The sequence below is a fragment of the Myripristis murdjan genome, chromosome 8 (assembly GCF_902150065.1).
Source record: "Myripristis murdjan chromosome 8, fMyrMur1.1, whole genome shotgun sequence".
Taxonomy (NCBI): domain Eukaryota; kingdom Metazoa; phylum Chordata; class Actinopteri; order Holocentriformes; family Holocentridae; genus Myripristis; species Myripristis murdjan.
Window position 1 is genome coordinate 14,561,033 of NC_043987.1, and position 16,229 is coordinate 14,577,261.

General features: G+C 42.1%; 1 protein-coding gene across 1 annotated transcript in view; it reads left to right on the forward strand.

Moving 5' to 3' along the window:
* Positions 1-16,229, forward strand: part of LOC115364085 (voltage-dependent T-type calcium channel subunit alpha-1I-like) — a 170,393-nt gene that overhangs the window by 77,404 nt on the left and 76,760 nt on the right. The window contains exons 4-5 of the mRNA XM_030058506.1: positions 1,570-1,667; positions 9,989-10,148. Coding sequence (XP_029914366.1) covers positions 1,570-1,667; positions 9,989-10,148 — 258 coding nt within the window. The remainder of the gene's footprint in view (positions 1-1,569; positions 1,668-9,988; positions 10,149-16,229) is intronic.

The window sequence follows — 16,229 nt, forward strand, 5'->3', positions numbered from 1 at the left end:
CCCTTTTATGTAATTGACAAATTGGCATAATCTTGACACAAGACATACACATTAGTAATCTGACTTGTATGAATGAAACCTGTCTCTCTTCTACATGCCACCTACTCCGTCCTGTCAGAGGGAGGCATGGCTGACTGTGGGAGCTGGCCACTGCACATAGATTTACATGCATTTACACATCTTCACTGGACTGTCAGGCTCTTGACGGCTGTGGGCAGCAGGTTCGTGGAACTGCCTGTCAGATGGAGAGTTTGGGTCCGAGCCCTTGTGACAACAGCCATCAGTCATCCAGCTGAAGTGTCCATGAGCAAGGCAGCTGTTCAGTGGCCAGGCCTGTGCTCTGGAGGGGGGCAAGCGAAGCGAGATTTTGGCATCAATAAAGTATCACATTTTTACGACCGGCATGGTTCAGAAGTCTATCTGTGTGCTTGACAGTAAACCTTGCTTGCATTGAAAAAAGCTGCTGGATGTGATGTGGGTGGTATTAGCTGGTGCTGCTGCTGCTGTTGGTATCCTGCTGTCCCAACACTGTTGTAGCCCCAGGCACATCTATTTTGTGCGAGAGCCACACACTCACACCAACACACTTTACTCACATGCACAAAATACACTACACATGCGCACACATACACATGCATGCTTTGACACTTTTTTTCAATGTCATCAGTTATTATAGATATGAAAACCCATCCGCTTGCTTGAACTATGTCTGTGTTCATGAACAGAGGCACACATAAACATGGCACATATAAACGTTCACACTGGGCTTTAACACAGGCACATTCACTCACACACTCTCTCTCTCACACGCACATACACATACACACACACATACACACAGTTATGGCTAACCGTGGCCATTCTCCTGTGAAAGTGCTTTGGGTTTGGGGGCACAAACAGCTTAGCCATGCTGTGGAAATGACTTGCTAACAGATGCCAGGCTCTGACTGAGCCACAACATCCTGCAGGCAATACTTAGAATAGAATGAATCTCTCTTTCAAGCCCTCTTTTCTTTTCTCACCTCTCTTTTATGGTATTCTTCCCTTTTGATGCTTTATTATTTTGTCTCTTTGTGCCCCCCCCCCACACACACACACTTTCTCTGTGCTGCTGTACCGCTGTGCACGATCCATTTCCCCTTATTCTTCAAGTCCACACAGCACAACTCTGGGAGGGTACAGGTGAGACCTGCTGAAAGATAAGCTGATTATGTTGAAACAACACCAGGAATCTCTTGTTCATGTTAATCCATCTTTCCATATTAGATTTTAATGTGCTGCGATTATGGATGCATGGTTGACTCGTACCAATCGTCTGTGGCAAAGCCCATCACCCATTAATGGCAGATATAAAGCACATAGGCAGGTTGTGTTTGTGGGTGACTGGTGGTTTTCTAGATGTATGGTGATGGAAAGGATTTTTTTTCTGCAACATATTAAATGAACAACATATCCAAATGATATGCCATTAATTAGCCCAAATCCAAAAAACAAAAGACAAACTTTTTTGTTTTATTTTGTGTTCTTCATGCGTTCTCTCTCTGTCTCTCTCTCTCTCTGTGTCTTCAGGATGGTGGAGTACTCATTGGACCTCCAGAACATCAACCTGTCAGCTATCAGGACAGTGCGAGTCCTTAGGCCCCTCAAAGCCATTAACAGAGTGCCCAGTGAGTGCATCCTATTTTGCTTTGTGTGTGTGTGTGTGTGTGTGTGTGTGTGTGTGTAAGTGCAGTTTTGTACATCAGTGCATTATTACTTATATATTTGTGTGTTTGGAGTTCTCTCTCTCTCTCTCTCTCTCTCTCTCTCTCTCTGTGTGTGTGTGTGTCTGTGTAGGTCTTAAGGTGTTTCTGTTAGCGCTGTGCATTCATAGAGTACAAATGTATTACATCTCTGCCTTTCTGTGCATCCATCTGCCACTATTCCCTATGGGGATCATTAAACATTCATCTTATTTTGTCTTGTGCTTAATCACATGCCCTGCTCAGGCCCTGAGTCACCACTTTATCCGATTTACAAACCATTTGTTAATGCTGCTTCACTGATCTGTACATGACCATAACCCCGTCCCTTTAATTTAAAACTCAGCTCTTGGCCAAACTTTTTAACACCTATTGATTTCTTTGTCCTGCTGCCCTAACAGGCAGCTGTTAATCATTGTAAGGAGCAATTACCCTAATCAAGCTATGCTCAGACTAGTCTTCCCGCACACTTCCAGCACTTCAGTGGCTAGCCAAGCAATTAGAAGCAAATGCTAACTTTGGGATGATAATTCAGATTCAGACACATTAGGTGTGATGTGCTTTGTTGTATTGTTTTCTCATCAAACTCATCTTGCTTCAGTTATCATACCACAAAGAGATTCATGCCCCAGTGCCAGATTACAAAACTTTCATTAACCAGGCGGTCCCTTTGAAATGAAAATCTTGATTTCAGAGGGGCTTTGGCTAAGAAAGTAGCACTAATGAAAAATATGAAAAGTGTGGACAAACAACCTGCAGTAATTTACAGAAAAAATGCAATTATATTCGCTCAAAGGGTAAGCACCTACTTCTAACTTCATTTTCTTGGTTGACAAAAGATGCAAGTCCAGTATGAGACAAGCGGGATTAGAGGCAGAGCCCGAGTTTGCCTCAAGATCCTTCTATATCACTTTAAATTCACCAAGTGAGACCTTTAACTTTTAAATAATCATGAAATGAGTCCAAAGCAGAGGAAACAGAGTACACCAAAGCCCTTTTGCCTAATTCAGTTTGGACCTTAGGGGCTGATAAGAAAGAACTAGACAGTGATTTTCAGGTTTTTCCATATAAGAATACAGTAATATGGGGAATCAGACACAAATTGACCTCATAGATAAATGTGTACCAATGAACACCTCGGCTTTAGGACAGGGCTGGCCTTTTAATGCAGTCTGTTTCAGAGCTAGCTAGTGGTACTAATAGGAACATAAAGCTAAAAATTGGTTAAAAACACTCCAGCTGTGTGCAGATGGAAAAGATGAGTAGAGTTTATGGTGTGAGACAGGTGACCTCTGGCCACTACACTGGCCCAAATAGGAACTGTCTGTTGCTGGTGGGAACTGTTAACATTTTTGCACCAAGCCTGCCTTCCCTATTTTCTCATTATCTCAACAAGCCAGCATACTAAAATAACACATTTTTGTTTCTCCCTCTGATACATTCTCTCTCATTTTGTTTATGCACAGACAGCATTATCTGTCTCTTTCCAACAACTCCTTTCTCTTACAAATACACACACACCTCTCAGACACACACAGCCATCTAAAATTATAGCTTTTCTTGCCACCTAGAGCATGTTGTTTGAGAATTTCTCTGACCATTGAACTATCCCACTATGCACAGCAAAATTCTCCCTATTTCAATATAATTACCCCCCAAGAAAACAACTTTTCTCCAGTGCCTGCACCGATTCTGCCTTCCTTCACATATTCCAAACTATAATTTGCCCATTCACCCATTTGTTTGTGACCACTGAGGAGTAACATACCCCTATCAATATTTAAGACAGCACTGGCACCAGCAGCGCTCATAAAATATGGATGTTAATTGAATTATGCGCTAAGTGGTTTGATTGGGAGACATTATGTGCGGTAGAGTGAATAGATGGGTTCATGTTTTTGCGACAAGTGTACAGCTTGTACGACAAAATCTGCTTTTGTGGAGATTGTTAGTCATCTTTGCATGAGTCTCCAGACACGTGTGTTGTTAACAGATGCATTGTTGCACTGTAAGGGGAGTAGATGAGCCTTTCACTAATACAGACAGTAATACATACAGTATATGTGTGTAGGTGTGTGTGTCTAAGTGTGTGGGAATCTGTGCATGCATAGGAGTAGTCTCTTGATTTGCCTTTTTAATGCAAATCAAGAGACTACCCCTACTCATTTTCTTATTTCAAGTGTGTGTGTCTGTTAGTCGTGTGTGCACTGTGTGCTGTTATCTGTAAGCACTAAGTAATGAGTGTGTGGCAGCCTATCCTCTTCCCTGTCCGTGACCCCATTATCGGTGAGGAAGCCGAGGGATAAAGCTATTTGTTCCTTGTTTCATTGGATCCGTACTTTGTCCACCAATACACAGGGAGCATGAGCACAGCCTGACCCCCCACACACTTCAATTTGTAGCCCTCTGAAAAAATGGCAGGTAATAGTCTAGTGCTGAGTGTGTGTCTGTGTGTGTGTGTGTGTGTGTGTGTGTGTGTGTGTGTGTGTGTGTGTGTGTACCTGTGTTGAATTTTGGTTTTGATGAAATTGGTGTGAGACAGAGCAAGCAAAAGCTAGAAGAGGAGTGGTAGCAAAATAAGAAATAGGGAAAGCAAAATGAAGAAGAGAAGTGAAGAGAAGAGAAGAGAAGAGAAGAGAAGGGAAGTGAAGAGAAGGGAAGTGAAGAGAAGAGAAGAGAAGGGAAGAGAAGAGAAGAGAAGAGAAGTCCCTCCTTTCCTCTTTGGTGAATAGAGCAGGCAGGTAGCTGTAAATGTGTTTCCATTGTGTCGCGAGAGGAGGCATCCATCTTTATCTGGGAACAGCAGGAGCTGGCATACTGGTGCAACCACCAGGAGGGAAGAGAGAGACAGAGGGAGGGAGAGAGGGAGGGAGAGAGAGAGAGAGAGAGAGAGAGAGAGAGAGAGAGAGAAAGAGAAAGAGAGAGAAGCAACAAAAGATTGATTTCTTAGTGATACCATACTATTTTTCTCTGTCTCTCTGGTTTGCTTTTATCATTTCCATTCTCTTCATGTTTGTTTGCAACTTTCTCTTTCTTGTTTTTCCTTCTTTCTTTCTTTCTTTCTTTGGCTCCTCTTCTTGCTATTTTTCTGCTAACCCTCAGGCCTTGTCTCATCTTCTTTCTCCCTGTCTCCCTCCATCCATCTTTCCCTCTCTTCACCCAATTAGGCCTAATGGAACAGTGGCCTAATGACGAGGACCCTGGGGAACAAACACATTTAGACTAGCCTGCAGCCACCACCAGAGACACATACACATCAGCAACATAACTGCTCTCCATCTATAGCAGTTGATGAGACAAATTAGCTGCAGAAAGAAGGCAGGTGCACTCTGACCTCAAGAAAAAAGTCTTTTCTGGTACACTGCGGAAATTAATGGGTCATTTTCAATGCATCATGGCTGTCTTGCTTTTCAATCCAACATGACATGATTATCAAACTGGCTTGTTGTTGTTATTAACACCTTTTTTGGATATGCCAATAGCAACAAGTATCAAAATAACACAAGGCACGTTGACTCAACATACTGTATCTTATACCCGGTGCAAAGCGGTGCCAAATGCAACAAAAGTATCTTTACTAGTTTCCAGCTGACAAAACTGTCATTGTCCTGTCCAGCAGCCACATTGTGTAAATAGCAAATGCACTTGCGCCCATCTAGGGTTTCATGTGCGTATTGGTCTTAAAATGAGATGTGATCAGATGTATTGCTGGTGCATTGTTATCATGAGGCAGTTGAAAGCGATTGCCAAATTAACCAAAAACCAGGTCTGAAGTTAATGCCACAATTTTCACTATTATTCTAAGGTCACATTATCTAGTAATGCACGCCTGCAATGCACGCACACTCTCCTTGTTACACACACAGGGATGCCTGCTGCAACTCAGGGAGCTTTGGTAGAATCCTGCTATTGCCGTAGATGCACTTTCTGTTCGCACACAAGCAGATCTATTTCCTCTACAAAGGAAAATCCACCATTATAAAAGCAATCCTCCAAGGTGCAAGCGCACCTGGCTTTTAAAGGGAATGGGAGATTGCACACTGATTGGTTTATTGAATGTTACGCCCAAAGTACAACCTTTTTGCACCTCACGCAACGGCCATTTATTCCGCAGTAAAAATAGCAAAAGTGGACTTGGACACACAAAATAATATATCTGAAATGATTTTATAGTATGCAAGGCAATTCAAAACAAATCCAATCCATAGATTTCCAATTGTGTCCATACCCAGACGTGTTTAATATTTCACATTTTATTGCTATATAATTGGCTACTCCACAATTCTGTATTAGAGTCTGTGCTGCTATGTTACTATGCCTTCATGGAACAATCAGATTTCAGTAAACAACACAACCGTGTGATCAAATAAATAAACATCTAGCAATAGTTTTGTAATAGCTTTCCAATATCCAAACATGGAGCAAACATGACATCATGATGACTACATTCTAAAATATTACCACCTACCATTTTATTAACCAAATCTACAGAATGATGCAAATACAGACAGGGACACACACACACACACACTCTCTCTTATGTAGAATTGATAAATGAACCTCTAAAGGTGAGCACATAGTCTAAGTGGACACATAATAGCTAATCTAAATGCAGTAAAATAAAAAGCATGGGGATGACAGTGTTGATTAGCACTTAGGATACAGAAGATCTCCTCTGAAGGGCTTTAATACGTTTTACTGTGGCAGCTTATATGTGCATGTGTGTTTATTGTGTCTCTTCTCTCTCTCTCTCTCTCTCTCTCTCTCTCTCTCTCTCTCTCTCTCTCTCTCTCTCTCTCACTCTCTGGCTCTCAGCTTCTCTCCTGTCATTCAGTCTCTAAGCAGTTTGGAGGCACAGTTGTGTTTATGACGCATTAACCTACTGTTGTGTCTCTATTCATGAATCCCAGTGAGGCACAAGCACACACACGTCCACACACTAAACATCTGATTAGTAAACATGCACTCACTTACACAATCACACACACACACACACACACACACACATAGTCATACAAACACACACACACACACACTCATCTCCCAGGTGTCAGTGCAGGGTTGCAGTGATCTCATCAGTGGGTCTCACCTCTCTCTCTTTAGCTCAATCAGCTGTCATTATGTTCCACTAATCACATCTCAATATGTCATCACCATGGGACGGCACAGCCACGGGGGATGAGGTCATCATTATTTGACAGGGGACGTATTTCTGCAATTATGTTTCATCTAATCATGAGTGGGACCCCTGTGGCCTGACTGCACTTTTTTGTTCAGGAGGTGGGCTGGAGTTTGTTTGTTTGCGTGCGTGTGTGTGGGTGTAGGTGTGTGTGTGTGTGTGTGTGTGTGTGGGTGAGATTGTCAATGTGAAGTGTTACCTATTCCTCTGTGTATTTTACACTCTTCCACATTTATTTCCATTGTGCATTTTAAGCCAGTTTGCCGTAATTCTTACATGTACCTACTTATGCGTAATAAGTGTCAAATTTATCATCATAAAATCATCACCATACCAAGCATGAGGCATTATGACTTGAAATATCTGTATTCATGTCACAGTCATAAGTCTCCTTCGCATCTGCAGCTCGTCCAGAATTTGCAGCAAACCTTTAAACTGTCACTAGTCGATGAGATCATGTCTCGCCGAGATTTGCATGCCTTTACTGGCAGTCATTTTAAGATCTTGCTGAACACTTTGAAAGCACTTTGTGGTTTGCCCCCCTGGCAACAGAACAGAAGTCCCTGGCCCCATGTGAGGGTGAGCACAGCCAGAGGTCCCCAGGCTGTGTTTCAGGGTCGGCCTGAGTGCCCCTCAGGTGTTTGAGCTTGTCAGGGCCCCTAAACTCACTTTTTAAATTTGTATTTATACAGTTTGATATATGTGTTCATACAGTTGCATTCTGTTTCATATGATTTTATTTTGCAGTTTGAAGATATGCTTGTTGTTTGTACTGATTATTTTTAACTGTTTTTTTTTTTTTTTTTAACATTTGTATTGTTGTCACTTTATTCTGCAATAAAGTGACAACAATACAAGTGTAAAACAATACAAAACCTGAAGCTGGGAGGCAAAATATAAAAAAAAAAAAAAAAAAAAAAAAAAAAAAGCAAAAACAAGGCAGGTACAGCTGGTGTGTCTTGGGGGGGTCAAATTCAAAGTTCAAATGAGAGGGGTCATTGAGCATAAAGATGCAGGTGTGATATGTGAATGTGTGTGTGGTGGAAGGTACAACCAGAGGAAGAGGGGTGTGGCAGAGGTTGGGGAAGCGAGTAGGAAGGATGGGGTGAGGTTGGCAGTGGGAGCAGGAGTGGGATGGGTGTGGTGCGGGGGTAGTAAACAGATAGAGGGACCCTGCAGCAAGGCAGGCGCCATCCCCATGCCCTTGGGAAAGGTAGGGGCGGGAGTGAAGCCAAGACTAGAGATGATAGTTGACACTATTCCTGATAGTTAATTAACCATATCTACTGTTTATGCATGTTTTGTTTACTATGTTTTTTTAGAAAAAAAAAAACAAAAAACAACTCTACTACTCGTATTACTAATATTACTAATATTATTAATATTATTCATTAGAAATTAATTAGATAGTTACTACTACTACTGCTAACAACAGCAACAATAATTAAAGCTGCAAGCAGCGTTGGACGGGCCCTCGCCCCCCCGTGCACGTCGGGGACGGCGCGCGTGTCGAAGCGCAGACAATTCGTCCGTGTGTTCCAGCTTTAAGGGTATTTTTCGGTGCTTTTATTGTGAAAGAGTTTTGGGCTTTTATTTTGAAAGGCCGCGGAAGTCCTAGTGTGTGACCGACAGGACTACTGGCAGCTGCTGCATGATCACACCAAAATGCAGGCACATACACTCACTCACTCACTCACTCACTCACACAAACACACACACATACGCACGTGCACACACACACACACACACACACACACGACGCCAACAAAAACCCACTGGTAGTACATTCGCTGCTGGTGCCCCTCTGGCCACTAGCAGCGCCCCTCCAGCAGATGGCGCCCTTAGCATGTCCTAGTGTGTGACTGACTTGAGTACTGGCAGCTGTGGCATGATCACACCAAAATGCAGGCAGACAGAGAAATCCTCATTCAATCCAATGGAGAAATCCAGAAAACCCACCCGTTTGAGGTGTCACAGCTCGGTCACCGTTTGAGTTACAGACTTGATTCAAAGCTTAAACGAGTCACGAGACTCGGATCTATAAATCTCCCATTTACATGATTTTGCTATCTTTTACCATTTTTAAGCTATGGCAGTTTAAGTTTGAGAGTGTTTTCTGCTCCCTCTGAGCTCTTACAATGGGTGTGTATTGCGCATTCCTGAGGCAGCTAGAGTGAGTCACATGTCCAGGCAGAGTGCAGAGCAGAGCACACCAGAGTCAAAAATGTTTGAAAACTCTTCACAGCTCCCACAAACTTGGTCCAATCCACATCAAAACGACATATTTTTGTAGGAATTTTTGTCCTCTTTCCATCTGCATAGTTTTCAAAGCAGTCAGACTTTTACTTTAGACTCCAGGGGCTTAATTAGTGCCAAGTGTCAGCCTGTTCACACCAAACTCCATGGAAAAAAACGAGGTGTTGGTTTTGGCCACTCCGACTTTGAGGTCTTATAAAATCCAAACGAATCAAGTAATGACGGAATCTTTAGCAACTTTTGTTCAGCACTGTGTCCTCTGTCATCTGTTAAATTTTCAAGCCGCTGACATTTACAGCCTGGGAGGAGATAGATTTCGTTCAAAGCGAAATTTTGGGCGAGAACGTGACTTTCAAACGCAAATTGCAGACTTCCTGTTGGTTTTAGGTGGGGGGTGTCAGCGCGTCATTTGTAGGGCTTGATGAGACCTACATTTCGGCATTAGTTTGGTGTTTCTATCACATTCCTGTGGGCCGCACCAGCTGCCTTTGTGTCCCTAGGTGGCGCTACCGAGCCCATTTTTGCACTTAGGGGGTCCGTTTGTCCATTTTATCAAATTTTTCGCCAGACCTGATGTACGTGCCGAATTTGGTGAGTTTTTGAGCATGTTTAGGGGGTCAAATTAAGGTTTACTTGGACGTAATAATAATAAGAAGAAGAAGAAGAAGAAAGAAACGAAGCAAAAACAATAGGGCTTCGCACTGTTCCAGTGCTCGGGCCCTAATAATGATAATATAATTACATGTAAGAAGAAGAAGAAGAACTGATTGATTGATTTAGTAAAAACACATTACTACACATGTGCTTCCAGGTATGCGTATCCTGGTGAACCTGCTGCTGGACACTCTGCCCATGCTTGGCAACGTGCTGCTGCTCTGCTTTTTCGTCTTCTTCATCTTCGGCATCATCGGGGTGCAGCTGTGGGCGGGGCTGCTGAGGAACCGCTGCTACCTTGAGGAGAACTTCACCCTGTGAGTAGAATACGGTACACGGTGGCGTGTGTGTGTGTGTGTGTGTGTGTGTGTGTGTGTGTGTGTGTGTGTGATAGGATTTTGCTATTTGAAGTGTGTTAAATGCTTAATTCTCTAAAACATCTGGTATCAATCATTGAAAATCATCACATGTTATGTGTTTTTCTTGCTTGTTGAACTCAGAACATGTTGGTATGCCTGGGAAAGTCACTGTGCATTTTGCTTATCCCCCACAAACTCTAAAGATACCAAAGTTACGTTACATTGTAATAGTAGCATGTGAGAGATATTTTGAAAGATTTTTAATCAAACATACTTGCCACCTTTTTTCTTATGACCTAACATGGACTTTGTTTTCTGGTCAGCAACAGCTTCAGCCACTCAGAATGTAACCAGAGGGCATCAGTAGTGAAGATTTTCTTTGTCTCATCGACTCAGCCTGTACCGTGAGCAACTTTGACATTATTAGTGTAATGCGCTTTTAAAATATCGCAATATTGTTAAAGCCTAAAGAAAGAATTTACACCACTTATGTCACTATGCACAGCCTTTTTAAGTGTAAAATTTAATATTTATGCATATAACATATAAAGAGAGAGAGGATGTGGTGGCCACAACCACCAGCACAAAATAAGTCACACCACTCTACCTTTGAATAAGATTCTTCGCTTCTTCACCGCGAGATAGAGTAGTGAAACCTTATTTCGCCATCCAACAAAAGTGTTAAGCTCAGAAAGCAACGTGTTACTAAACGCCTTGTGAAACATTAGTCTGTGTCCTCGTGTTAGTGTCTTTGTTGTCCTATCTGTTCCTGTGTTTCTCTTTAAAGTCACACGTCAACATTAACTACACTTCTTCCTACGTATTCATGGACTCACATAGCATGTGAAGCTATGAATATGTGCATGGGTGTCTGTGTGTGTGTGTGTGTGTGTGTGTGTGTGTGTGTGTGTGTGAGTGTGTGCGCGCATGCGTGTCTAAATGTGCGTCTATATGTGTATGTGTGTCTGTGTGTGTGTTCATGACATTTAACAGTATTGTGGTAGGTATTCAGGTGTGCTGGAGTTAATGACATCATACCAGTGTCCTTTTTATGCTGACATCAGCTCAAAAGATAATGCTCCTTATATGTAAATAGGACTTGTGAGTGAGTGAGTGAGTGAGTGTGTGTGTGCATGCATGTGTGTATACCTCAGTGCATGCTCTCAGGGTACGCTGACATCAGCAAGCACTAATGACAGATCTAATAGCCAGATGAAAGAGGACACGTGTCCGCCAGCCAGCTCTGTCCTGTCTGTTTTGTCCTCGGCTCATAGTTGCGAGACAACATTTACTGTGACAAGCTCTACAGTAATAAGTCAACAAGGCTACGTTTGCCAATGTTTTCCCCCATCACACCTCACTGGGCTGAGTGGTGTGGTGATTTAGAAAGCCCAACCTACACTGTGATCGCCCTGAATGGAGTAAAGCAAAAAGGCATTGCTTCAGGGATCAATAGAGTATCACAATATTGTCTTACTTCAGCTTTTTAAAACATCATTATTCCATTCACTGACCTCCCACACACGGTTTAAAGAATTTTAATTGTCTGCGGGAGCCGGGTAGATTTTTATGTCCTGATAGCAGTCATCTCATTTTCATTTCAGAGTTTCTGGTTAGCGGATCATTTTTGCTGAAGCATTGTATTAGCATTTTTCACAGGTTAGTCAGGGTGCTTGAGCCTAATTAGAAAAAGGCCTGGTGAGCTGGCACTTGAAGACTATTATGCTAAGTGAAGGGGCTAGCGCTGGCTCTCTGAGAGGTTAAGCTAGAGAGGCTAAGTGTCGCAGTCAAGTGCTGCGTTCGTTTCGGCATTTTACACCACTCTTTACCATTCCTTTGATCTCTGCCTCTCTCTTTTCCTCCTCCTCCTTTTTCTAACTTTCCATCAACTCTCCGTTTAGCTCACCAGCGTCTTCCCTCTGCCAGTCTCTGACTCTTCGCATTTCCGTTAACTCTTCATTATCCTTGCAAGATGGAAAACATAAGTACATTCCTACTGTATATAAAAGCATTAATATATCTCATTATACTAATGCACTCAGACCTATACCAGTGGAGTGGTTGGATGCTTCATCCACCTCCCCACTTAAAACACTTTTACACAAAGCAAGCCTCTATAAACAGGATTTATTTATTTATTTATTTATTATCAGGGATGGGACTGCTGCTACATTACACCTGGCAGTCTCTCATCACAACTACACTGTGAACATGGACCAGAGTCCAATCCACAATCCCAAAAATATTTTTTGGTAATTATTACATTACACAGGATAAAATTACACTGAGGCAAAGACTGTCCTCCTAAAACAGAGAGCATGTCCTGCGTTATCACATCCAGAGGGGTTGCAAATTAGCAGGTGACCTATTAGTGCCTCTGCCGATCATAGCTGAATTCAGTAACTGCCTAGAAATGTTGTTGTGTTTATTATACCGAACTAAATGCAAGGGATTTTGAATTGGCAGCTTCTCAGTGCCACCTTGTCTTTTCTGATAAATAACCTGCAAGCATCGCTGCCCTCTAATTTCTAGTTTTTCTCCCTAATCTTCCTATCTACTTTACAACTTTTTTTTTTTAATTATTGACTCCTAATTATATGCTTTCCTTATTTCCTCTCCCTGTCACTTTTTTCTCACCAACCTTCCCTTCCCATGTGCCACAATGTCACTCAATACCATTACTGGCAACCGTTGTTGCACTGATTCTCCCATCTTCCAGTCTCGCTTTGTCTCACTCTCCACTGGCAGGTGTATGCTCCATGTGATGCTAGGCTGCACTATGCCATGCTGTGCCATGCCAAGGCACCAGCAAGGGGGCAATAGTCTTCATTCATGCTCCACTACTCTGACAGGGGTTCTGACTCTTCCTTCCTGTCTCTCTTCCTCTTTACATATTACACTATCTATATTCCTCTCTATTTGGCACCATTAGTAACCAATGACAATCAATGACAGTGCCATCAACAGCAGAGTCTCCTTTTATTTACATCTCCACTGACGTTGCATTGTGTCCTGCATTAGCTTGCAAAAAGCCAACTGTACTGTAAGTCAATGCCGACTCAATGCATCTCAGTGCATACGTGCATACTTTGTTGGAGCCATCAAATCAATGTGCGACTTCTAAGCTTCCTGCACTCTGCTCTGTGGGAGGCAGCATAGCCCGATATGGCTGCTGTTAATATCGATCCTGGCATTTTGCATGTGTGTGTGTGTCACCTGTCTGTTGAATGCATGTGTGTGGTCTGCAGTCAAGGACAAAGGACAAATTCTTTTGTTATGTGTCAGCAGAATCTATGCCCTTATTGATTGGAGGAGAGGAGAGGAGAGGAGATAAGAGGAGAGGTCCTCAATAGACAGTTTGCAGTCAGCTGACCTCTCCTGATCAGCTTCTCCTCCAGCAAACAAGGGGGAGAAAGAAAGCGGGGAGTGAAGACCAAGAAAAACAGACAGAAAAAAACAAGAGAACCCTGAAGAAGAGTGTTATGAAAGGCACAGAGAGATCAAGAGCAAGAGAGAGAGAAAGAAAAGGAGGGCTTAAGTCACAGACAGAGCATCAGAGCCACTTGAGTGAATAGGGTGTGTGACCCTGAGAATGTGTGTGTGTGTGTGTGTGTGTGTGTGTGTGTGTGTGTGTGTGTGTGGGTTCAGTAATGGGCCTGCTGTTGGAGATGGTGTATTTTGTCTTCCCCAGGCCTAGACCTTGGTATGAACATCTACACCCTGCCCTCATTCATAGCCATGTTCCACCGCGCACACACACACACACACACACACACACACACACACACACACACACACACACACGAACACTCTCACTTCTATTTGGCCTCAGTGACCGACTTTAGGATTCAGTGTACTTTTTCGATTTTCCAAGGCCTTTAAATTGCTTTGCATTCTTCATTGCTCACTAATCCCGCAATTTCTTTTTGTCTTTTTTGACATAATTTCTTCATTCATATTTCATTATTTTCTTTTCTATTACCTTTGCATTACAAATGTTCTATCTGTTTCACTCTTTTTGCGTTCATTTTCTGCACTCCATATCTCTGGCTGATGCATTAATTAGTCCTTATTCATTCCAGCTTTGTAGCAGGTACACGGAGTCCCAGGTGAAAAAGTGACAGTAGTTTACTTTTACGTCTGTGTTTTTCCTCCACTTGGGTTTATTGGTAATTCTAATGGAAGTGATGGTAATAGTCCCACTAATCAAATGTGTTTCTCTAACAGCTCGTAACTTTATATGCCTTCAAATAAATCCATGAAGATAGATTAACATTATTTCCCCAAGTGGAGAGGTAGTGAAAGACAGACTCTTTGGCATGCTTCCACTTAAACAGAGAATTATGGGAAACATCTTAAGTGATGATGAGGTGCTTCAGATGGTGGCAATCAGTTAGATTCAGATGTTAGAGGTGTGTGTGTGTGTTAGGTTGATCAAGAATCAGCTAAAACCACCATGCACTTACTCAGGAGGGGCACTTACAGGTATGTGTGTGTTTGTGTGTGTGTGTGCGCGCGCGCGCACGCCTGTGCATACATGCATGGGATTGTAATCTGTTTTTATGATGTCTTCACTCTAGGGCAGTACACAGACACACAGATACAGATACAGACACAGACACACACACACACACACACACACACACACCCTTTCCACATGACTTAGCATACATGATTAAACAATCTGTTGTCTGGTGCTGAAACGCACTCATCTCCGGTGATGAACTTGGTAATTAGCCAGCCTTTTTATTGCTACCATTTCATAGAATATATGTTTTTGCTTTTGCCTGCATCATTAACTATGAGTTACAGAGCTGTTGCTGTGCCGGGCAGCCCAGAGTAGCTCTTCATGTACAGTACACATAAAGAGAGAGCAGCCTCACCTGTTGTAAGCTTGTTAAACAGCATTACAGTGTAATGTCATCAGTGTAATTCTCTAACTCTGATACAAATGGCTAAGGGTTTTTTTTTTTTTTTTTTTTTTGTATTGACTTTACAATGTGCATTTTTGTTTCCATTTAAAGACATATATTTTATGGACATATTTTTTTAGAACAGTATGAAACACTGACAGTCAGCGTGACAATGAGCTATTGTATATCTATTGTATAAAGCTTTTATACAATACAGCACTGGCTTGCACTGCTGCACACTCAGTCTTTCCAGTTCCCTTGGTAATACTGGTGGAGCAGCTGCTGTATTTTGGATATAAAGAGTATGCAGTCACAGTCCTGTGGTGGGCTGCTGGTCTAAATATTGAGGCAGAGTGTACCTAAGCACTGAGTTAAAAAAAGAAATCCCTTCTCCATACCCACTCACCCAACCCCACATACATACATAACTACATACTGTAAATGCATACATCCGCACAAAATATATTCAGCAGCAAACACACTCTCTGGATTCACATGTTTTGTTTCTCATTTTCAAGACGATTTGAAGTGCAAATGGAAAAACAAATGCTCAGTGTGCACTGTGTGTGTTTACTTCTTTATGTTTGTTTGATGGCAGTTCAGACTATTGCCAACCAAGGATGATTGCAGTTTGCTGAGATGCGCTGAACTGAATAGAATCAAATTGAATTGTATTCAGATATCTTGTGTAATTCTGCAGCCTCAAACACAACCTACAGTTTGTAGTTTGATTGTTGATGAAGCCGTGCCTTGTGGTTTAAATATATGATTGCATTCCATCAGTGTCTATTAGCGTTTGCTCATACTGAACCCTTGGGTCTAAAAAAACTTATCCAACTTAATCAGTGATTCAGTTTAGTAGTGAGTCTTAAAATCTATTTACTATAACCAAAAAATATGTACTGGGGAAAAGCAAAATGTTATCTGTTGGTCAGATCATTCACTTGTTTTACTGTGATTCTAGATGGTGAAAGCTGGTCTGGACTGTGTTTTAGCTTGTAGTAAGTAGTGTTAGGTTTTTAGTTCATTTATGTTTGTTAGGTTTTAATTAATTATAGGCATTTGTTTTTTTTACTACAGGAAAATGCAGTGGACTACAGGCTACATTTTCTCTCTCAGCGCCTCT